Source organism: Rhinatrema bivittatum, chromosome 7 (genome assembly GCF_901001135.1).
Source record: "Rhinatrema bivittatum chromosome 7, aRhiBiv1.1, whole genome shotgun sequence".
Taxonomy (NCBI): domain Eukaryota; kingdom Metazoa; phylum Chordata; class Amphibia; order Gymnophiona; family Rhinatrematidae; genus Rhinatrema; species Rhinatrema bivittatum.
The window spans coordinates 305,723,448-305,746,274 of NC_042621.1; the positions used below are offsets into that span (position 1 = coordinate 305,723,448).

A 22,827-nucleotide genomic window follows, 5' to 3' on the forward strand; every position below is an offset into this window, starting at 1 on the left:
CTCCATTACTGCCAAAACTCCCTTGCAAGCTGGGAATTATCACAATCCACATGTAAATTTAAAATCTCATATAACTAAATTGTCATACCTCAATTGTAACAAAACAAATGTCTCAGCAAGCTGTAAAATCTGAATAATAATCAGCCCATAGAAACATATAGAAACATAGAAATGACAGCAGAAGAAGACCAAACAGCCCATCCAGTCTGCCCAGCAAGCTTTCACACACTTTTTTTTTTCTCATACTTATCTGTTACTCTTGGCTCTTAGTAACCTTTTTGTTCTATTTCCCTTCCACCCCCACCATTAATGTAGAGAGCAGTGTTGGAACTGCATCTAAGTGAATATCTAGCTTAATTAGTTAGGGGTAGTAATTGCCGCAATAATCAAGCTACACCCATGCTTATTTGTTTACCCAGACTATGTAATTCAGTCCTTGTTGGTTGTTGTCTGTGTGTGTGTGTATATATATATATATATATATATATATATATATATATATCAACAAGCGTAAGAACTTTGAACACTCTTGTTAAACATCGAAATTTTGTAAACCAGGTGGATGATATATCAAGCCAGACTTGTCCATTCAGCAAACTTAGCTGTAAGCATCTCAATTTCTAAATTATGCTCAAATGATGATCTTGTATTTAGGATTTTAAAAAATATATAAGCATTCCGCCCCCCCCCCCCCCAACCCATTTGTCCTTCTGAGCTTTGACCCTCATAAGTATATATTGGGGAGCCTAACTGATTTAACAAAACTGAATCAGTAACTATATGCCGTGACTCAGTGATGAACAGTATATCAAGAGCCTGGGTCACAATAATCCTCCTTATCCCTCACTGACCTAACATTCATATATCCTGCATATATTTTGGTTTTTGTTAAGCCCTCATTCAAAAAACTTAGCTTATTCTTACAGGAAGGATATATTAGGCAACACTCAGCACTACCCTTAATAATCCACCCTACAGATCTTCTAAGGCCTTGATACTGACCTTGACCTATAATAGAAAACACAAAATTTGTTCATTTCCTAGGTAAGCTTACAAATTCATGATAAAATGTGACATCCAATTTAATATAAAAAAACCCAGCTTAAACAATTAAAAAAAACCCCAAAACAAAAAAAAACTTACTGCACCAGTATCACACATTCTTCTCTCCACTTCTAAGCAACATCTTTTGTTGATATAAACCAATATGATGTGACTACTAATATCGGTATAGAAAAGCGGCTAAATAAATAAACAAACAGTAGTCACCAAATTTTCTTTAAAACATCAGAAGATCATTTCACACAAAATAAAATAAGTTTTAAACTGAAAAGATTTCCTATCCCACTTGGGCACACAAAGGGGGCAGGTGCTCTAGTGTGGACCCTTAGGTAAGGGCCATCTGCAGGCAGGCCTTTAATAGAGGCAGGAGGCGGAGCATGTTGATGCCACTAGCCAGGGGGTGGGCCCACTTGATATGATCAGTGGTGAAACAAGAACCAAAGGGACAGTGAGAGGTATGGCCCTGCATGAGATTTACACCTTCTCCCCCAGTTTATCAGGGACCAGCTAAAGCGAACTGCAACACTTTCAAAGGCTCCGGTCCCTTTCTCATCTGATCCCATTTCAGGGCACCCTGCCCTTCAGAAAGAAAAGACTTTTCCCATGGGCTTCTGTCGGCTTCTCCGAGATAATTTGCATTACTGCCCTGCATACCTTGCAGCGCCTCTTCGGCTTCTCTGGGTTTGGCGATCTGAATCAGCTGAGCGCAACAGTGGCCCTTGTTTGTTTCTTCTGAATGGCTCTTGCTTATCTCTTAGGATTGACAGACCCATTTTCAACTGCTGCTTCCATGGAATCCTTCTCCATTTCAGCCTTCAAAGTTCTCATTTGTATATTTACTTTTACCACCAAGAACTGTACCTGCAGTGGCCCTCCTACTCATTGGCCGGTGATGGCCAGGTTTGGGCCCGATACTCCAGTGCCATTCATTTTCAGAGATGTTTATTCAGCAAGTGAGTTGTTACACATTACTTAGAGGATTCTGATGACCATGGCCCCTTTCCTACTTATCTATATCAACCAACACCTTTTCTGAGGTCTGAGCATTGGCATTGAGTGCCTTAACTTGGCATTCTGTTCATTCCGCAGTACCAGTTCTGCTTATCAAAAGTGGTCCACTAGGCATTCACATTCCATGCCCATCTCTATGCCAGTGAGCCAGGCATCTTAGCCATTTAAAGCTTGAGAAAGATTGAGATTGTTTCAGACCCTAAGACTTCTAATCATTTGCTTTACCAGATAAAACTGGGCAGCCAGAGTGACAGCTATCCTGAAGGAAACTTCAGAGGGAACTAAATACTAGATGTTTTAATTAGTCTTTTGCCCCATACCCAATCAGATGACTGGTTTGCATATCAGGACCACCATGGATCTCCACCAGAGTCTCGTCTGGCTTCACCCTGCGCAGGGATCGTTCACCATCTTTCGGGTCTTGTCTTGTGCACACTCATGCTCCTTCTTCCTGAAGGGACAGGCGAGATGGGCCAATGGTCCACTCACTGATGGATGGGGCAGGATCCCACCTCATTTGGCATAAGCCAGTTTTCACCTTCATTGCACCATGGAGCTTTGGGAAGCCCTCCCAACTAGTACACAGGTTAGACTCCTTGGTCCATGTTTCAGAATGGGTCAGATGAATCACTGACATTACTGAGAATCCCTAGTGCCCTCCCTACCCAGCAGTATGAAGTGGTCAGGCTGCATTGAAAAAGGTTCATACCAGCAGTGGAGCGCCCTGTCCCCTTTATCCTCGCCTCCTCATGAGGGGATGGGGAGTCCAGAAGAGGGCACAGTGACCATTATTTCCTTTGGCCCCCAAGGAAATGGTAACATGGTTGCCAGGGGGCTATAACACATGCCACCAGTTGCAGGAAATGTTCTCTGAGGGAGTCGAGGCCATGTAACCTTCAAATATCTTCAGTGGAATACCAGGAGTCGTCATTTCCCATAGAATGAAAAGCTCAAGGACAAGGAGTCTTCATATGAAGATGGAAGGGGGAGGGAGGTTCAGAAGAAATGTGAAAAGATACTTTTTCATTGAGAGGGTGGTGGACACCTGGAGCAGACTTGAATGGAGATAAGCACTAAAACAGTGGCAGAATTCAAGCATGCATAAGAGACACCGAGAAGCTTATAATCAAACACCCTATGGAGAGTGCAGAGCCGTGGGTCAGAGTTTCTCTTTGACAGTGTAACTGGTGTGTAGATTGTGGTATGATGTTCCCACATATGTTTGCACATGCATGGAGCAGGCACTAACAGACTCTGGAATTTGTTGCCAGGGGATGTGGTTAGTGCAGTTAGTGTAGCTGGGTTTAAAAAAGGTTTGGATAAGTTCTTGGAGGAGAAGTCCATTACCTGCTATTAATCAAGTTTACTTAGGGAATAGCCACTGCTATTAATTGCATCAGTAGCATGGGATCTTCTTGGTGTTTGGGAACTTGCCAGGTTCTTATGGCCTGGATTGGCCACTGTTGGAAACAGGATGCTGGGCTTGATGGACCCTTGGTCTGACCCAGTATGGCATGTTCTTATGTTCTTAACACGCGTGCTGGAAATGACGCATGGAGACTGATTGTACAATCTCTGTATGTAATTTACTTACCCTGAATTAACTCCGCCCATGATTTCAGACAGAAATGTGTGTGTGTGTGTGTGTATATATATGTGTGTGTGTGTATATATATGTGTGTGTGTGTGTGTGTGTGTGTGTATGTGTGTGTGTGTGTGTGTATGTGTGTGTGTATATGTGTGTGTGTGTGTATATGTGTGTGTGTGTGTGTATATGTGTGTGTGTGTTGTAAATGCATCCATACTTTAACCTGCAGGGCGGCAGGTGGGGACATTTACTTACAATTCTCGCTCTACTTTTCAATCATTAAACTCACCTTCATTCTTTTAACACTCCTATTCTTGATTTTCTTTCCAGTATGTATGTTTATATTCTAATTTCTATAAAATTGTTAATGCTGTAACTTATTTTTTCTTTGTTTTTAATATTTTACCGGTAATTTATTTTTTTCATTTTTTAATCTTTGTAAACTGCTTAGACCTATTTTTTGTATAGGCAGTATAAAAATAATTTTAAATAAATAGGTACATAAATGTTTTAATTATTGCTCCAAAGGGACATTAGTGGCACAGGGATGGAGGAAGACCTATGACAGCACTAGGCAGGCTGGATGGGCTTAATGTTTTCTGTTTTTACTTAAAGGAAACACCGTTGGATTTATTACTACTTTTATGAATCTCTTAGACTTGAAACATTTTCCTGATCTTGTAGTTTGCTATTGCTGGGTGTCTTCATTTTTTTTTTGTTCTCTACCCAAATGAAATCAGCAGGATGTGGCCTCCGGTTCTCTTGGCTGCTTCATTATAACTGAGGACAGGGGGCAGGTCTAAGGGGAGAACTGAGCAGAGGACTGGAACTTGAATGGCCGTTGATCAACATAATAGCTTCTAGAGAGAATTCTTTTAATGTGATTTATGTCTACACCTTTATTTTCTCAAATTAAAGAAATATTTTGGTTTTGTTTTTTTTTTTTAAGGTGAAAGAGAATAAAGAGAAGGAGAAGCTGGAGAGGAGGTTGCTGGAAGAACTTTTCAAAATGTTCATGGATTCAGAGTCCTTCTACTACAGTTTGACTTATGACCTAACTAACTCTGTCCAGAGACAGAGCACCAGTGTGAAAAACAGTGTACCACTGTGGCAGAGGGTAAGTGATGCGCTGAGGCTTGACAGCACTCAGATTCAATGTCATACCATTTTATTAGCTTTCATAGTATACAAAACTATAAAGCCAGATAGAAGTGTAAATAACACACACAGAGAGAATAACATATATGGTATTTATCTGTCCCTTCCATGACATTGTATTCACTTTTCATAGGGTGGTGATATTAAATACTTAAGACAGTTTTTTTTTTAACCTACTTTCCTAAGGGATCATTATGTGTGTAATTTTGTGTACGTTCTTAATGACTTTGTGTCCTATCCTCACCAAATTTTCAGGACATGTCCTGAGGGACAAGAGGCCTCTGATTAGGGTGTCTTTTTCAGATTTATGCATATCCATGGATGCGCACATAGGAATGTTCCAGAAAGTAGGCTCCTTTAAGTCTGGGAGGAACTTATTTAGGTTTATAGCTATTGTTTTTGACCCTAGTCATGCGGATTACTAATTCTTTTTATCCTCCATGGTGTTGACCCCTTGGTGGGCATTTGCCACCTTCACATTAATTAAACTGGTTACAGTGCATCTGTAGCTATAGCTTGAAATATAACATTCCAGGAACTTTAGCCTTGATTTTTCAATGACAAATTCCCAAGACATGTAGCTGGATTTATGTTAGGTGTGACTGTGAATAGGTGCTGGAGAAAGATTGCAGTGGAATATGAAGATAAATGCATGAAATGGCTATCCTGTGCTCCAGATCAGCAGATCATAACCAGTGAGGTTCACATACTTATGCACTGTACGCTCTGGAGGTAAAAATTTAAAACACGCGTGTGTGCTTTCTACACAGGTGGATGACAGATTCTTTTGGAACAAGCACATGATTCAAGATGTCATCAGTTTAAATGTGAGTCCTGGTGCTCTTGGGTTCCTTTCTGCAAATGATTTCTGTTTTTAGTCCTTCCCCTGAACCCTGCAACTGCACTAAGTAGGATCTGGGTGATGTGCAAAGGGTGTTCTGAGATGTAAGTTTCTGGTTTGGGTGATGGATTAAGGAAAAACTTATACTTATCTATGTTTGGGCAATTTTTTATAATTCATAGGGAAGACAAAGCACCTTGCTGAATTTTAGCCAGTTATATGCCACAGATAAAAGAAAAGAAAGTTATTCCCTTTCTCCAAGAAGATTTAAATCCTTGGATAATTTTAAGACTACATAAGTGCAAAGTCTGTGGGTACTTTTTACCCAGTGAGTCTGAGCTGATTTTTAAAGTTAAAAGCGTGTCCATATTTTCACTCTAAAAATTACCTCAGGAAAAGTTTGTGCACACATTTATATCTGCTGAATGATTTTATGGCAGGAAGCTAAGATATCAATAGTTTTAAATGAAAATAATTAGTGCAGATACTTTCTGTGGCAAAAACTACATGCATACTTTTAAAAATGTAAACAAATGCCCATAGTTGTGGGGGCCTTTCCCCTACAGTGAGTTTGTTCATTGAGGCTCTGTGCCTGTACTTCTACCCTCATACAGGGCTGATGCAAAAAAAAAGTTGAGCTGAAAGCAGGTGCTCTGTTCAGCGCCCGCTTTCCTAACGTGCCCCCAGGCACCTCTCCTGGGGGCACGATGCAATATTTAAATTAGGGCTCATGCTGTCGAGGAGGCACTAGGGGCGATTGCGCACCCCTGGTTCTGCTGATTTTTTTCCGACGGAAAAGGTTTGTTAACTTTGGATCATTAAAACCTTTCAAGTATCTGAAAGTCTGTATCATATGTCCCCTGCTCCTTTCCTCCAGGGTGTACATATTTTAGATTCTTCAATCTCTCCTCCTAAGTCATTTGAAGAAGACCATCCATCTTTTTGGTCGCCCTTCTCTGGACCGCCTCCATCCTGTCTCTGTCCCTTCAGAGATATGGTCTCCAGAACTGAGCACAGTACTCCAGGTGAGGCCTCACCAAGGACCTGTACAAGGGGATAATCACTTCCCTTTTCTTACTCGATATTCCTCTCTCTGTGCAGCCCAGCATTCTTCTGGCTTTAGCTATCGCCTTGTCACATTGTTTCGACAACTTCAGATCGTTAGACACTATCACCCCAAGGTCTCTCTCCTGCTCCGTGCACATCAGCCCTTCACCCTCCATCGAATACAGCTCTTTCGGAATTCCACACCCCATATGCATGACTTTGCACTTCTTGACATTGAATCTCAGCTGCCATATCTTCGACCACTCTTCCAGCTTCCTTAAATCCCTTCTCTTTCTCTCCACTCCTTCTGGCGTGTCCACTCTATTGCAGATCTTAGTGTCATCCGCAAACAGACAAACCTTACCTTCTAACTCATCCGCTATGTTGCTCACATACAGGTCGATCCAGTAAAGTTCAGTTGAAGATTTCTCGTCTGTAACGAGCTCGCTGCGCACAATTCGGACGCGTAAGGCAAACCAGCGATACAGTCTCCAGTTTTGCGCGTCCGTAGCGCTTCTTAAAACAGACGCGTAACCCTTCCCGCACCCGGCATGTAAATGAACGAATTAGCTGTATAATGAAGGAATTAGCTATTCCCCTCCGATACCGTAACGGGCACTCAGGTTCTCTCATTAGTAACGCACTGTTTTGCCGCGGCCATAACGTGTTAGTTTACCGCCTCCCCCTAGTAGGAGTTAGGACTGTGAGTCTAGTAACAAATCCATCGACACCGCTTAAGATACTCAAAAACAATAAAACACAATTTAAAAAAAAAGCGATACAGAGATGATCGAGAAAATGTAATGATGTGGGACACATAAAACCTGTCAGAAGAAAAAATAAAAATTTTTAAATACCTGTCGCAGGGCCGCGTGGTTCCAGGCGGCCGGCGGCGGCGGGAGCCGGGTGGTCGCGTGTTAAATCTAGGCCGCGGGCGGTGGGCGCCTGTTCCAGGCAGCGGCGGCGGGGGGACACGCGTTAGTTCGAGACGGCCGGCGGGCGGCGGGTGGTCGCGTGTTAAATCTAGGCCGGGTCCGCACAGGCGCGCATTTATTCACTGCCGGTGGGGGCTGCCGGAGGCAGCCCCCACCGGCAGTGAATGAATGCGCGCCTGTGTGACCCCTGCGATTCGGCGCTCACGGCGTGACGTCACGGCATGTGACTGCCTTGAGCGCCGAATCGCAGGGGTCGCACAGGCGCACATTCATTCATTCACTGCCGGTGGGGGCTGCCGGAGAGGCAGCCCCCACCGGCAGTGAATGAATTCATTCATCCAGGCGGAGGAGCCGGCTGCTTTCGCCACCGGCTCCTCCGCCTGGATGAATGAATGCGCGCCTGTGCGGACCCGGCCTAGATTTAACACGCGACCACCCGCCGGCCGTCTCGAACTAACGCGTGTCCCCCCGCCGCCGCTGCCTGGAACAGGCGCCCACCCGCCCGCGGCCTAGATTTAACACGCGACCACCCGGCTCCCGCCGCCGGCCACCTGTACCCACGCGGCCGTCTGAAACTAACGCGCGCCCACCCACCCGCGGCCTAGATTTAACACTCGACCACCGGCCCCCCGGATCCCGCCGGCCGCCTGGACCCACGCGGCCCTCCGACAGGTATTTAAAAATTTTGATTTTTACACTTCCTGGTGCCTGTCATTTCAAATGTCATTTGAAATGACAGGTACCAGCGCACCCAGGTTAATGTATAGGCGCTGTATTAAGCGCCTATACAGTAAAATGGGTTACTCGGGCATAACCCTTCCCTACCGCTTTAAAGCCGCGGCATGCATTTGCATGCGATTAGAGGAGAGTATCGGGGAGTTAGTGAAGAGAACTGTGCGTGCGGGGAGGAAGGGTGCGCCTGACACTACCTGACACTACCGCACTGTTTCTACCGCGGCCTTACTGGATCGACCTGATAGATATTGAACAGGACCGGTCCCAACACGATCCTTGCGGCACTCCGCTTAACACCGCTCTCTCTTCAGAGTAATTTCCATTTACCATCACACATTGTCTTCTCTCCGTCAACCAGTTTGCAGTCCAGGCCACCACCTCAGCACTCACTCCTAAGCTTCTCATTTTATTCAACAGCGTTCTGTGCGGGACCGTAGCAAAAGCCTTGCTGAAATCCAAGTAGATGACATTGAGCGCTCTTCCTTGATCCAATTCCTAGTCACCCAGTTGAAAAAGTCAATCAGATTTGTCTGACAGGATCTTCCCCTGGTAATCCATGCAATTCTTCAGACTGTAGATAGTTCACTATTCTTTCTTTCAGCAGTGACTCCATCACTTTTCCCACCACCGAGGTGATGTAACCGGCCTGTAGTTTCTAGCCTCCTCTCTGCTCCCACTCTTTTGAAGTGGGGCTACCACCACTCTTCTCCAATCACTTGGCACTACTCCCGTTTCTAGTGATCTGTTGAACAGGTCACGCAGCGGACCCGCCAGCACATCTCTGAGCTCCCTCAGTGTCCTGGAATGAACCTCATCAGGCCCCATGGCTTTGTCCACTTTCAGTTTTCCCAGCTCTACCCACACATTCTCCACTGTAAACAGAGTTACATCTATTCCACTCCCTTCCAGTTTCTTGTTAACTAGCAATGGTCCTTCTCCTGGGTCCTCTTTAGTGACCACCGAACTGAAGTATTCATTTAATATTCTGCCATTTCTTCGTCTCTCTACACATTGATCTTTTTCACCTTTCAATTTCACTATACCACTTTGAACTTTTCTCCTTTCTCTGATGTACCTGAAAAATGTTTTGTCACCTCTTTACCTCTTTGGCAATCCTTTCTTCTGCTTGACTTTTTGCCGTCTTGATTACTTTATTTGTCTCCCTCAGTTCTACCAGATATTCTTCTTTGTGTTCCTCCCTTTGGGATTCTTTATATTTCTTGAACGCTGTTCTTTTAGCCTTTATTTTGTCAGCCACCACCTTTGAGAACCAGATAGGTTTCATTTTTCTTTTGCTTTTCTTTACTTTTCTAACATATAGATTAGTTGCCTTGATAATTGCTTTTAGTTTGGTCCACTGTTGATCCACATCTCTCTTGTTCTCCCAGCCTTTTAGTTCTTCTTCCAGGTACTTCCCCATTTCATCAAAGTCCATGTTTTTGAACTGCAAAACTTGGGTCTTCATGCTTCTTCTACATATCCTTTGTGTGATATGAAACCATACCGTTTGATCACTGGTGCTGAGGTGGGCGCCCACCTGGACATCAGAGACATTATCTCCATTAGTGAGCACTAGGTTGTGTATAGCTCCCTCTCTCGTGGGTTCCATTACCATTTGTTTGAACAAAGCCCCTTGATGGGCATCCACTATTTCTCTACTATTGTTATATCTAGCAGAAGGGATTCTCCAGCCTACATCCAGCAGATTAAAGTCTCCAACGATCACAACTTCTCCCTTCTTTCCCATCTTTTGTATGTCTTCAACCAGATCTCTGTCCAGCTTTTCCTTTTGGTTTGGAGGCCTGTAAACCACTCCAATATAAATGGATGCCCCATCATCTTTTTTTAGGTTGGCCCATAGTGCTTCTTTATTGCCCCATCTTCCTTGCAGCTCAGATGCTTGGATATTGTTTCTGACATAAAGAGCCACTCCTCCCCCTTTCCTGTCCTCTCTGTCTTTCCTTAACAAGTTATAGCCCGGTATTGCAGTAACCCAAACATGAGATTCCGTGAACCACGTTTCTGTGACAGCAACAACGTCCAAGTCCGCCTCCACCATTAGGGCTTGCAGATCTGGGATTTTATTGCCCAAACTACGAGCATTTGTGCTCATAGCTTTCCAGCTTTTCTCGTTCAGGTTACTGCTTTTCCTGGACTCCTTTTGTGACTTTAGTTGTTTTATTTACTTTACCCTTTCCCTTTGCAATTGTGCAAAGGAAAAGATTAGTGCCTCTGACAGTCAACCAGCGCAATGAGCTTTTTCCTTTGGTTACTGATCTGGAATTTCTGTATGCATTGGGTTTCTTCTCTCTTCTCAGATAACACTTCAATCTTTTCTCAAGAACTTCTTCAGTATTTAATACAGAGAAGGCTTTTTGTACTTGTTGCACTTGATACAGTGTGTGTCTCTGCATCACAGGTCCAATTCTACCAGAGCCCACTGTAATCCTGTTTTTTTTTTTTTTAGTTCTTTAATGCCCTGTGTGAGTGGGGAGTGGGGGGTAGATTTCTGGGCTGCACAGCTGTCAAGAACGGGTGCCTGTGGGTCACAGATGTTATCCTACCTGAGCCCACTTTTGGTTTTTCTGTGGTAATGGGAAATTAATTCCTGAATAATGTAAAGTGGGTGAGACTTTCTTTAATGGGGCAAGCCCTAAGTTTCCAGATGATTTCCCTCAGAATAAAGGCTCCACATTAGCTACATTGGATAGTCCCTCATTTTGGTAATTTATTTGGTTAACAGCTAAGGAAATACCAATTTATTAGTTTATCTTGTTGCCAATTATGACTTTAGGCAGACTATATCAGAAAAACAAAGCTAGGGGTGGGTGGGCAGAGGGGTAGGGTAGGAGGGAGTTAAACAGTTAAACCTTGGTCAAGCTGGTTTAAGCAGGACACTTTCTGGAACTTACTTGTCCTTCATTATTAAATTATCCCACAGCACTTTATGCCCCAATATTAGTATCTAAACAGAGATTAATAGTGACAGCTAACTACAATAAGAGAAGGATACTAATTAAAATGCTGGAATGGTTGTTTTTATTTTTTTTTTGGTGTTTTTTGTTGTCTCTGGAATCTTAAAACAAACCAATAGTAAGAAAGCAAACAAATTAATATACAATATCTGTAACTAGAAGAGAAAGAGATAAGGAAATGAAAGCACAGAGCAATATATTATACACAGATGTAATAATAAATAATAAAACAGTTGTACCTTATCTGCGCTGGCTCCTGGCTGTGCACACTGAATCTGTATGATTCCTGCTGGTTGTCAGAATTAGCTACCCCCAACCTCTGAGGTAGCCACACCCAAGCTGGTGTTTAAGCAGGACACTTTCTGGAACTTACTTGTCCTTCGCTATTAAATGATCCCACGGCACTTTATGCCCCAATATTAGTATCTAAACAGAGATTCTATCTAAGCTCGAGACTTAGGTCACACTCCCCACATTCTTGTGGCTATTTGTGAATGTACATATATGGTCAGGTTCATAAAAAAATATAGCGGATATTATTCAAACTTAATACGCATTTGCAAGGTTATGTAATAGTTATCTGAGCACCCATCGATCTTGCCTCCTGGCACATCTCAAGCAATGTCCGGGAAAATCCAAATGTTTTGCCCGTAGAACAGTTTTTCCCTATTTCGCAGAAATAATTTTAAAATCATATCTCTGTCCATCAAGAAAACAAAGGAAACAAACTGTTCCACGTGACTCAACTTGTTCCTCCATTGATGTCTCAAGAAAAGCTGTTAAATTACTGCCAACATTTAAAGGTGGGTTATCCAGACCTGATTTGTTTATCTGGTAAATATTTGCCATTGGGGGAATCGCTTCAGAAGAAACTTGGAGGGTTTCTATCAAATATTTCTTAAATTGGTCTCTCAATGAGATCATCCTCACTTGTGGGAAATTTAAAACCCTCAGGTTCAATTTCCTTTGCATATTTTCTAGCTTTCTGAAATTATCCAAGTCTGATTTCACAAGATTTAATTGTACCTCTTGCATCGCTTCAAGTTTAGAGTCCAGTTCTTGAAATTTAACTTCATGCCGTGCTACCACAGGCTCAGTCTTTTCAATACTTTCCTGATTATTCGTCAGCGCTTGTGTTAATGAAGTAATTGCTTTTTCTAAAGTTTCCAAAGCACTCCAAACCGTCTCTAGGGTTATTACAGCTGGTTTAACCAATTTTTGAGTGTGGCTTGTGCCTACCTTAGCTCCTCGACAAACTTCTGAAATTTGTTCAATTTCATTGGTCGAGTCCCCATCCCCCGTCAGATTGAAACCGGCAGCACTTGATTTTCCATCGGCCCATCTCTCCCTTCTGCCTTCCAGGCTCTGTTGTTCCTCCGTTGCCGCAGTGCTGTCCTCAATTACACTCGCAGCAAACATTCCTCTCCCCGCCTCTGTTGCAGCGCCCTTCTCTGGCAGCGGCTGGTGGGCTGACCAGCCCAGGTCTTGGATGTTGCTGCGAGTCGGAGGAGAGGGCGTCTCGGGCGCTCCAGGACTCAGAGACGCTTGTATGTCCAGGGGTGAGGTCAGCGTGTTGGAATATTAGCCTGAGGTTCTGACCTTTTCCCTCTGCTCATTGTGACCATCACAAGTTTTGGACAGTTCTAGCTGCTGTCCAAACATCTCCTGGAATTCCTCCATATTAGGGTCAATAGGGCATTTAACATTTTCATGGCCAGAACTGCAAGCAGGCCAAGGCAGCAGAGGATTCTGGGTCAGTCACAGTCTCCATGTTGGTCTCAAACTCATGCACACATATCACACACAAGCACAGGCTATAATGCCAGCTACATTTAGAGGAGAATTTATCAGGTCAGATTTGCATGATATCTCCAATACACACGTGACATAAAGACACTGAGCTTTTCAGATGATACGCCCTGCTCAGCTGGTAAAAATGTTCTCTTCCAAAGAATAAAAACTGAATACTCTTTAGGCAACAAGTATATCAGATTATTACCTAGAGTTGGTGCACCAGTAGTTATGATTATATTATATTAAGGAGATATTCAATGTAAATTGTAAATTGTTAATTGTTATTTCTCTGGTTATGACTTACTTGTTTTTCTATCCTTCATACTGCCTATTGGTTACCCCCGCGCCCAGTTACTCTCCCTGTTGAAATGTACTTTCCAAGCTTGCAGTTATTATGTGAACCGGTATGATATCCCCACAAATACCGGTATATAAAAGTTTCAAAATAAATAAATGATTAAATACTTTTCCTAGAAACGTCTACCCTCCATTTTTGATCATTAACTTCTAATTATTCATGTGAACTGTTTTTCTTTAGGACGCTCAAGTGGATTCTTGGATCCTTCCAATGATCCAAGGATTTGTACAGATTGAAGAGCTTGTGGTTAATTATAATGAGTCATCAGATGATGAGAAAAGCAGTCCAGAGACCCCACCACAGGAACCCACATGTGTGGATGATGTTCACCCTCGTTTTCTAGTGGCGATTATTTCACGCAGGAGCCGGCATAGGGCAGGCAAGTAAAAATGGTAACAAAATGGTATCAGGAAGCTTAAATGGGTGTCTTGGCAAATGGTGTCAACGTTTGCACACATCAACACATTTCCAGTAGCAGAAGGAATCACAGTTTTATTATAATCACTTCTTGTCGTTATCACCCAGATGCATAGATAGAAGCACAGGAAGATGAGAAGCCTTAACAAAGACTGCGCATATTTCATGGGAGAGCTGGGAGTGCAGCCCATAAATCCTAGAACACTATCAAGCTCTTCCCCTCCTATGAGACAGGTAGAGATGTAGAAAGTTCTTTAGCATGTTGGTGAAAATTGTGTGCTTTTTGAGAAGGTAAGCACTGTTTATAAACGGGCTAACAGCATTACACTTCCTGCCATCTTGTGTGGCTTGCTTTGATTATTTGTATATCCTCAACGTTATGGGACTGTGCTTCCCTGCAGAAGAGTCTCTTAGATGTGCGCCTGGGGAGAGGGCAGGGGCAGTAACGGAGAAGAGTTAGATTAGGAGACTTTAGCAGGGGCCTAGTACTTCAGAGCAGACCCACACATTTGTCCTTCGACCTGTTGCAGAATCAAAGCAGAGATCTGGCATGATGAACAAGGAAGCAGAAAAGGAAGGACACAACAGCTGTCTTTAAATTTTCTCAATTGAGATTTTTAAAAACTGGTAAAATATTGTTGTGTGTTTTCACCCTTGGTAATGATTTCAGATACTTGACATGTTTCCTAGCTGTGCTGTGCATTCCCTTTAACGTTTTGCATTCTACTAGCCTTTCAAGTTTTCTCCAGAAGATTTAACCAGAATTAAAAAATGTGGATTGTGATTAGAGGTTATGGTGATTATTTCCCTTGACTGGCAAATTGATTTTCAGTGCCTCGCAAGAAATGCTGGCTGGTGTTGGCTACCCATGGCTGAGTTTTGTGCTTCTGGGGGCTCAGTCCTGAGCTGCATCCCCTGGAATGGAATCGGTGGGGATCCTTAAGCTTGGCTCAGGGCTTGTTTGTATTGTTTTTGTGGCATGCTGATGCTCTCTTTGCATGTCCTTTGTGACTTGGCTCATAGGCACCAGTTCTGTGGGTGCTTGAGCGCCTGCATATTGGGAGCTGAGAGCTCCATGCTACAGGGAAGGAAGTGCTGCTGTTTCCGCCGCCTCCTGCAGTCCATTGGCTGTGGAATGTGTGACCAATGGCCTTCGGGGAAGGTGGTGGGGGGCGGGACAGGCAGGCTTCCTGAGGTGCAGTGCTGATAGAAGGGCTAGATGTATAAGCAGGGTGAAGAGGGGCTGAAGGAACTGCTGGGAGGTGGTTGTAAAGGGGAGCCTGCAATGGAGAGGAACTGAAAGAAGGAATTCTGGCTGAGAGGAGTCAAGAGGGACTGGGAGAGGAGTAGACACAGGGTGTGAGGGGCTGGGAGAGTAGCAGAGAAGGCTGACAGATAGGGGACATGGGCTGAGAAGAAGGGAAAGGGGGATACAAGCTAGGAGAGAGGACTTGGGCTGTGATAAGAAGAGGAGCAGGGGTGAGTGGTGAGGTGAAGGCAACTTTAAAAGGAAGAGAGGTGGAGAGTCCTGGCAAAGGAGTTGTATGGATTGGGTGGGGGACTGATAGCAGAGGTGAACCAAGAGAAGGGTTTATGGTGGAGGGAAAAGACAAGATGAGGCGTGGAGAGAGATGGAAGTGGAAGAAGGGGTGAGAGCAGGAGGAGATGAGGGAAGAAAAGGAGCTGTGGAGAGAGAGAGTTATACACATGGAGGAAAACAAAAATGAAAAGAAATAACAGGAAGACTGGAGAATAAGCTTTACAAGAAAGAGGAAACAGAAAAGGCCAAGAGCCAGCAGAGACAGGGGATAGAGTGAAACTATTTGGTGAAGATCTGAGCCAAAAGTGGGGGGGGGCAGATGGGTATCCGCCCTTGATTCCAGCTACCAGGGTAAATTGGTGGCAGGGATGTCATAGGCTCAAATTCTTTTAACAATTGGCAGCTCCAGTATTGAGAGGGGGCTGTGGTCAGGGCTTGAGCTGAGATGAGCCTTGGTCCCTTTGCTACAGAAGTAAATAAAACATGGGCCCTGGTATATCCCACAAGAGACAGCAGTTTTCTCCAGGGTTTTCCAAATCGAGGGCCGGAAGCACCACCTGTAGCTGTGGCCCTGAGCTGGGGAGTATTAACTGCTGAGCTGCCAGGGCTCAGGACATGCAGGTAATGGATTGCATTATGTGGACTCTGCAGGCATAGGGGCTGGGTCTGGACTGGAATGTGTGAGTGCCGGGAGGAGGCCGGGATAATTCCAGAAATAAATAGTGCCCGGGCTCAGGAGTGCAGAGCAGGAAAGTGAGGAGGGGAGTCACAAACTGAAAGGTGAGTGGCGCCTGCTGGTGAGGGGATGGATGAGCCAAGCCTGTAGAGGAGAGAAGCTGGCTAAGGAGGGGTGAGAAGGAGCCTGATGAGAAGTGCAGGGAGGGGATAGAGCGCATTCTAAGGGGATGTAGGGAGTGGAGCTGGAAGAGAGGAATTAAAGCCCTCCTCCAAATATTATAATCTGAGTATTCCCATGCAGGAGGGGAGGATTGAGAGTAGTGAGGTAAGGGGGGAGAGTGAGATGGATTGGGAGACTGAGAGTAAAGGAAGGTTGAGAGAGTGCGATGGTGGCAGGAGAGGGAAGAGGCTGTGGTGGGGCTGGGATTGTGGGACTCTCAGTGCGACCCTGGCTTTTGTTCTGGTTCCCAGGTTCACATTACCTGCTGCTCTCTGGACATTTAAATACAGGCTGCTCAGTCACAACCCACTTTCTTCTGTTTTTTTTTCTTTTTTGCTGGGGGCGCTGTAATTTGGGTTGAGTAGAGCTCCCCCAATCATTTTCAGAAGTTGGCTCCTTTGACTTGTTGGGTAAAATGTTATAGACCTCAGCTATGACTGTTTAAAGATGAGCAGGGTAGTGATACAAATTGAAATAATGAAATGTTCCAGTGCTAAAACTCCTTTGCCCAGCTTGCAGAGGTGTGCTTGCTCTCTCTGGTTTTGGAATGTAATTTAGTTCATAGTGTCTGACATTTTTGCTGATATATTACAGGTTAAGATAGAATTAAAGATTCTGAATAAGCATCTGTTGGTTTATCCTCTACTATTACTGCCTCCTCTTTCAGACTCCCTCTGCACTTCTTCCTCCTCCTGTCACATGGGGTACTGGGGCGGATGCCCTTTTTGCACTGACTGAGCGTTGGTTGATGGGGCATACCTAAATGACTGAAAGCTGATATGGGTTGCCCGTTTTGCTTAGGTAACCTAGTTCTCACAGGACAAGCAGGATGGTAGTCCTCACATATGGGTGACATCAGGATGGAGCCCAATCACGGAAAACTTCTGTCAAAGTTTCCAGAACTTTGACTGGCCCCTACTGGGCATACCCAGCATGGCACTAACCCTGCAGCCAGCAGGGGTCCTCCTTCAGTCTTCTTTTTTCCACGCAGCAGTAGCCTCGCAGTTTAGGAGCTCTGAACTGATTCCTGACAGGAATTTTCCTAACGGAATTAATTAAAAATACTTCGCCCCACAGGGGTCCCCCCTCTCACTTTCCTCGACCGCGGTACTCTGGTAAGTTTTTTCACCGTTTTTCGTTGGTTACCGTCGAGTTTGGCCCTCACGGCCTACTGGCCGACCGTACCGCGGCTCGATTTTTCCATGGCCATGGCGTCGGGGTTTCGTCGGTGCCCGGACTGTACTCGCACCATGTCTATCACAAACCCTCATGGAGTCTGTGTTTTGTGTTTAGGCCTTGAGCATGATGTCTTAACTTGCACCAAGTGTGCCCTCATGACAGCTAAGGGTCGCAAAGCCAGAATGGAGAAGATGGGACTCCTCTTCCATGCTCACACCCCGACGCCGTCCATCGCATCGACGTCCTCGGAACCGGCACCGTCGAAGTCGCACCATCGACAACCATCCGGTGACCGCCCGCCATCGACAACCATCCGGTGACCGCCCGCCATCGACGTCTTCACGGCCATCGACTCCCGTATCTCCCCCTCAAGATCGAGGGGATCGTAGGGAGAAGCATCACCATCGGCATCGTAGGTCTCGGACCGTCGAGGGAGCGAAATCATCGACCTCGCCACCGTCCGAGCCACCGTTGAAGAAGCCCCGTCCAGGAGCGGCACCGACCACTCCTGCGACCGGGACATCGAGGCCACCCTCACCTGATCGGGGTTTGGGAGTCGCGATTCCGCCTGTAAAGGTGGTCCCTCCGACTGTGCCTCAGCCTCCCTTTCCGTCACGGAGCCGGAGCTGATTGCCCCAGGTCTCCGGGAAGAACTGGACCGGCTGGTCCAGGAGGCCATCGACAAAGCAATGCAACGACTCCAGGTCCCTCCAGCACAGACACCGGCACCGAGAGTGGAACCGGTCACCGACCCGATTCCAGCAGCGCTAGCACCGCTGCTATCCCGGATGGAGGCGCTCATGACTGCCCTTCCACCGGTGATTCCCGGGTCTCCGATGGCTCTGGTGCGCTCCCCGTTGACTGCTTCATCGGGAGGAAAAACACCGTTCCACATTCCTCCTTCGGGGGTAGTGCCTCAGCCATCGATGCCATGCCGTCCCTCACCACTGATTCACTCATCGGGGGCGTTGTGCACATCGGCGCCATCGATGCCTTCGATGCCAGCACCGATGCCTCCCAAGGTGTCCGCGTTGCCCTCGGCGATTCCTCCGATTTTCTCGGAGCCTCAGCCGGGCCCTTCGGGTATCCAACCACCCTCTCGTCCTACAGGTCAGCCTTCTGATCCTTATGACACTTGGGGTGATGATACCTCCACAGACAACGATGATTTACCTTCACCTCCTTCTCCTATTGAAAGTAGAAAGCGTTCTCCTCCAGAGGACCTCTCTTTCATTAATTTTGTGAAGGAAATATCTGAGCTGGTCCCTTTTCAGCTTCAGACGGAGCAAGATGATAGGCACCAGATGATGGAGCTTCTCCAATTCCTGGATGCCCCCAGAGTGATCACCTCTATTCCCATTCATCAAGTTCTTCTTGACCTCCTCAAAACAACTGGGAAAATCCTGGATCCATAGCCCCAGTACACAGGAAAGCTGACACTACTTATCTAGTACAGTCAGCCCCGGGCTTTTAAAGCTCTCAGCTTGACCACCACTCAGTTGTGGTAGAGTCAGCTCAGAAGAAAGCAAAAAGAACGAAGCCACACTCCTCTACCCCTCCTGTCAAGGAACACAAGTTCCTAGACAATATTGGTCGACGAGTGTTCCAAGGGGCCATGCTCATCTCTAGAATTGCTTCTTATCAGCTGTACATGACCCAATATAATAGGGTCATCTTTAAGCAAATACAGGACTTCTCTGAAACCCTGCCTGACCAATTCCAAGAACATCTTCAAACCCTTGTCAATAAGGGCTTTGAAGCAGGAAAGCATGAGATAAGAACAGCTTACGATATCTTCGACACCTCCACTAGAATGTCTGCAACTGCCATTTCGGCATGGCGTTGGGCCTGGCTCAAGTCTTCGGACCTTCGCCCAGAAGTACAAGACAAGGCTCTCCGACCTGCCCTGTATTGGTGACAATCTATTTGGTGAACAGATTCGGCATATAGTGGCTGAGTTAAAGGATCATCATGAGACTCTCAAACAGCTCTCATCGATACCTTCTGACTTCCCGTCTAGACAGCCCTCCAGGAAGGACCCTAAGAAGTCATTCTTCCGGCCAAGGAAGTACTATCCTCCACTGACAAGGACCCGAGTGACAAGGACTTACCATAAATCCCAGCCTCGCAAGCAAAAGTCACAAGCAGCTCTCCAGCCGGGGCCTGCTTCAGGCTTTTGACTTTCACTTGGAGAGCAGCAGCCTAATTCCTTTGCCAAGCATACTGGTGGGAGGTCGACTATGCCACTTTCATGGAATGTGGCAAACAATCACAACCGACCAATGGGTGCTGGCAATCATTGCTCAGGGTTACCATCTGAATTTTCTTGCTGTCCCATCAGACTCCCCACCGCTACAAGTGTGGGGAGTATCCGACCACTCGATCCTTCTGGAGCAGGAGGTTTCCCTTCTTCTCCAGTTAAGAGCAATAGAACCCGTTCCTCTTTTGCAGCAAGGCCTAGGGTTCTATTTCCGGTACTTTTTGATTCCCAGAAAATCCGGGGGCCTTCGTCCGATTCTGGACCTACGTGCCCTCAACAAGTACCTCCTGCGGGAAAAGTTCAAAATGGTAACCTTGGGCTCACTTCTACCTCTTCTACAAAGAGGAGACTGACTCTGCTCTCTAGACCTCCAGGACGCATACACCCACATTGCGATAGCTCCAGCTCATCGCAAGTACCTCCGGTTTTTAGTAGGCCCAAAGCACTATCAATACCGGGTGCTTCCATTCGGCCTAGCATCGGCACCACGAGTCTTTACCAAATGTCTCGTAGTTGTTGTGGCCTTTCTCAGGAAAGAAGGTGTTCACGTTTACCCCTGTCTAGACAACTGGATAATCAGGGCCCCAGCCCAGCAAGCAGCTCGATCATCCCTGGATTTGACCCCCTACACACTCTAATTTCTCTAGGATTTCTCATCAATTACGAGAAATCCTATTTAGTCTCATCTCAAACCTTGTCTTTCATTGGGGCAGACTTGGACACCTTACAGGCAAAAGCCTTCCTACCTCAACGAGTACAAACCCTCGTGTCTCTCGCTCACCAGTTGCAGTCTCAGTATACAGCAACTGCTCGGCAATTCCTTGTCCTTCACGGACACATGGCGTCCTCAGTCCATCTCACTCCAATGGCCCGCCTGGCCATGAGAGTCATGCATTGGACTCTACGGTCACAATGGACTCAAGCGACTCAGCCTCTCTCAACCATTGTCCACATCACCGATGCACTCAGTCTGTCTCTCGCCTGGTGGAAAGATCAGAACAATCTCCTCCAGGGTCTGCCTTTTCATCTACCAGATCCTCAACTCATTCTCACCACTGATGCTTCCAACCTCGGCTGGGGAGCTCGTGTAAACGATCTACAGACACAAGGATCTTGGTCTCAAGAGGAGTCCAAACACCAGATAAATTTCCTGGACTTCGAGCAATGCGATATGCTCTCAGAGCTTTTCAGGATTACCTATCAAATCACGTCATCCTGATTCAGACGGACAACCAGGTGGCCATGTGGTACATAAACAAACAGGGAGGCAAAGGCTCCTTCCTTCTGTGTCAGGCCGCTCAGATTTGGGCGGAAGCGCTCTCCCACTTGATGTACCTCAGGGCCACCTACTTGCCGGGAATGGACAATGTCTTGGCGGACAAACTGAGTCGTGTCTTCCAACCGCACGAGTGGTCGCTCGATCCCTCAGTAGCGACCTCTCTCTTCCAGCAATGGGGATATCCCCAAATAGACCTCTTTGCGTCCCCTCAGAACCACAAAGTAGACAATTTCTGCTCCCTCATTCGGAGCGAGCGCTCTCAGCCCAGAGATGCATTCTCCCTCTCGTGGGCAGCCGGCCTGCTTTACGCATTCCCTCCACTTCCTCTTCTCTTGAAGACTCTCGTGAAGCTCCAACAGGACAAGGGAACCATGATCCTGATAGCACCTCACTGGCCACGCCAAGTGTGGTTTCCAATACTCCAGGATCTCTCCATCCGCAGGCACATTCCCTTGGGAAAGGACCCGCTTCTGATCACTCAGAACGAGGGATGTCTACGCCATCCCAATCTTCAGGCCTTGTCCCTGACGGCATGGATGTTGAAAGGTTAATCCTTCAGCCACTTAACCTTTCAGATTCGGTTTCTCGTGTCCTCATTGCTTCACGGAAGCCTTCCACAAGAAAGTCTTATTCCTATAAATGGAAAAGGTATACATCATGGTGTTCTTCACAGTCCCTTGATCCCTTTTCCTGTCCAACCCCGAGATTTTTGGACTATCTCTGGCATTTATCGGAATCCGGTCTAAAGACTTCCTCACTCAGAAAGCATGTCAGTGCGGTAGCTGCCTTCCATAAAGGTGTCGGGGATGTCCCTATATCGGTACAACCCCTCGTAACACATTTTCTTAAAGGCTTGCTTCATATCAAGCCACCCTTATGGCCTCCAGCCCCTTCTTGGGACCTTAATCTGGTTCTTGGTCGGCTCATGAAACCTCCATTTGAGCCTCTTCACTCCTGTGACCTAAAATATCTCACATGGAAGGTGATTTTCCTTCTAGCTATCACTTCAGCTTGCAGGGTTAGTGAATTACAGGCCCTAGTTACCTATCCGCCTTACACTAAACTCCTGCCGGACCGGGCGGTACTCCGCACTCACCCTAAATTCTTACCTAAGGTAGTTTCGGAGTTTCACATTAATCAATTCATTATACTACCTACCTTCTTTCCCAGGCCCCATTCCAATCCAGGAGAACAGGCTCTGCATACCCTCGACTGTAAACGGGCTCTAGCATTCTACCTAGACCGTACAGTTGCCAACAGGAAGAGCACTCAGCTATTCGTCTCCTTCCATCCCAACAAATTAGGGCAACCTGTGGGTAAGCAGACTCTCTCCTCCTGATTGGCGGACTGCATATCTTTTTGCTATCAGCAAGCAGGCATTCCTTTTCACGACCGTGTTAAAGCACACTCTGTGAGGGCCATGGCGACTTCAGTAGCACACCTACGATCGGTGCCGCTTCCTGACATTTGCAAGGCTGCCACCTGGAGCTCACTCCACACTTTCGCAGCCCACTATTGCTTGGACAAAGCCGGAAGACAAGATTACATCTTCGGCCAATCTGTCCTGCGTAACCTGTTTCCAACGTGACGTACCAACACCCTTCCGCCTGCCCGGTGGGGTTCCGGATGCCCTCTACCAAATTCCACCCCAGTTGTTGTGCCTGTTGCACGCTGTTGGGTACATTTGGTGCATGTTCAGGCATCCTCAGCTTGGTACTCACCCATATGTGAGGACCACCATCCTGCTTGT

The 22,827-nt window shown here is 46.1% G+C and overlaps 1 protein-coding gene across 1 annotated transcript in view; it reads left to right on the plus strand.

Annotated features, from left to right (window-relative positions):
• Positions 1–4,613: 4,613 nt before the first annotated feature.
• LOC115096037 (phosphatidylinositide phosphatase SAC2-like) overlaps positions 4,614–22,827 on the plus strand; it is a 127,514-nt gene continuing 109,300 nt past the window's right edge. Inside the window, exons 1-3 of the mRNA XM_029610524.1 lie at positions 4,614–4,778; positions 5,590–5,646; positions 13,685–13,883. Coding sequence (XP_029466384.1) covers positions 4,671–4,778; positions 5,590–5,646; positions 13,685–13,883 — 364 coding nt within the window. The 5' untranslated portion in view covers positions 4,614–4,670. The remainder of the gene's footprint in view (positions 4,779–5,589; positions 5,647–13,684; positions 13,884–22,827) is intronic.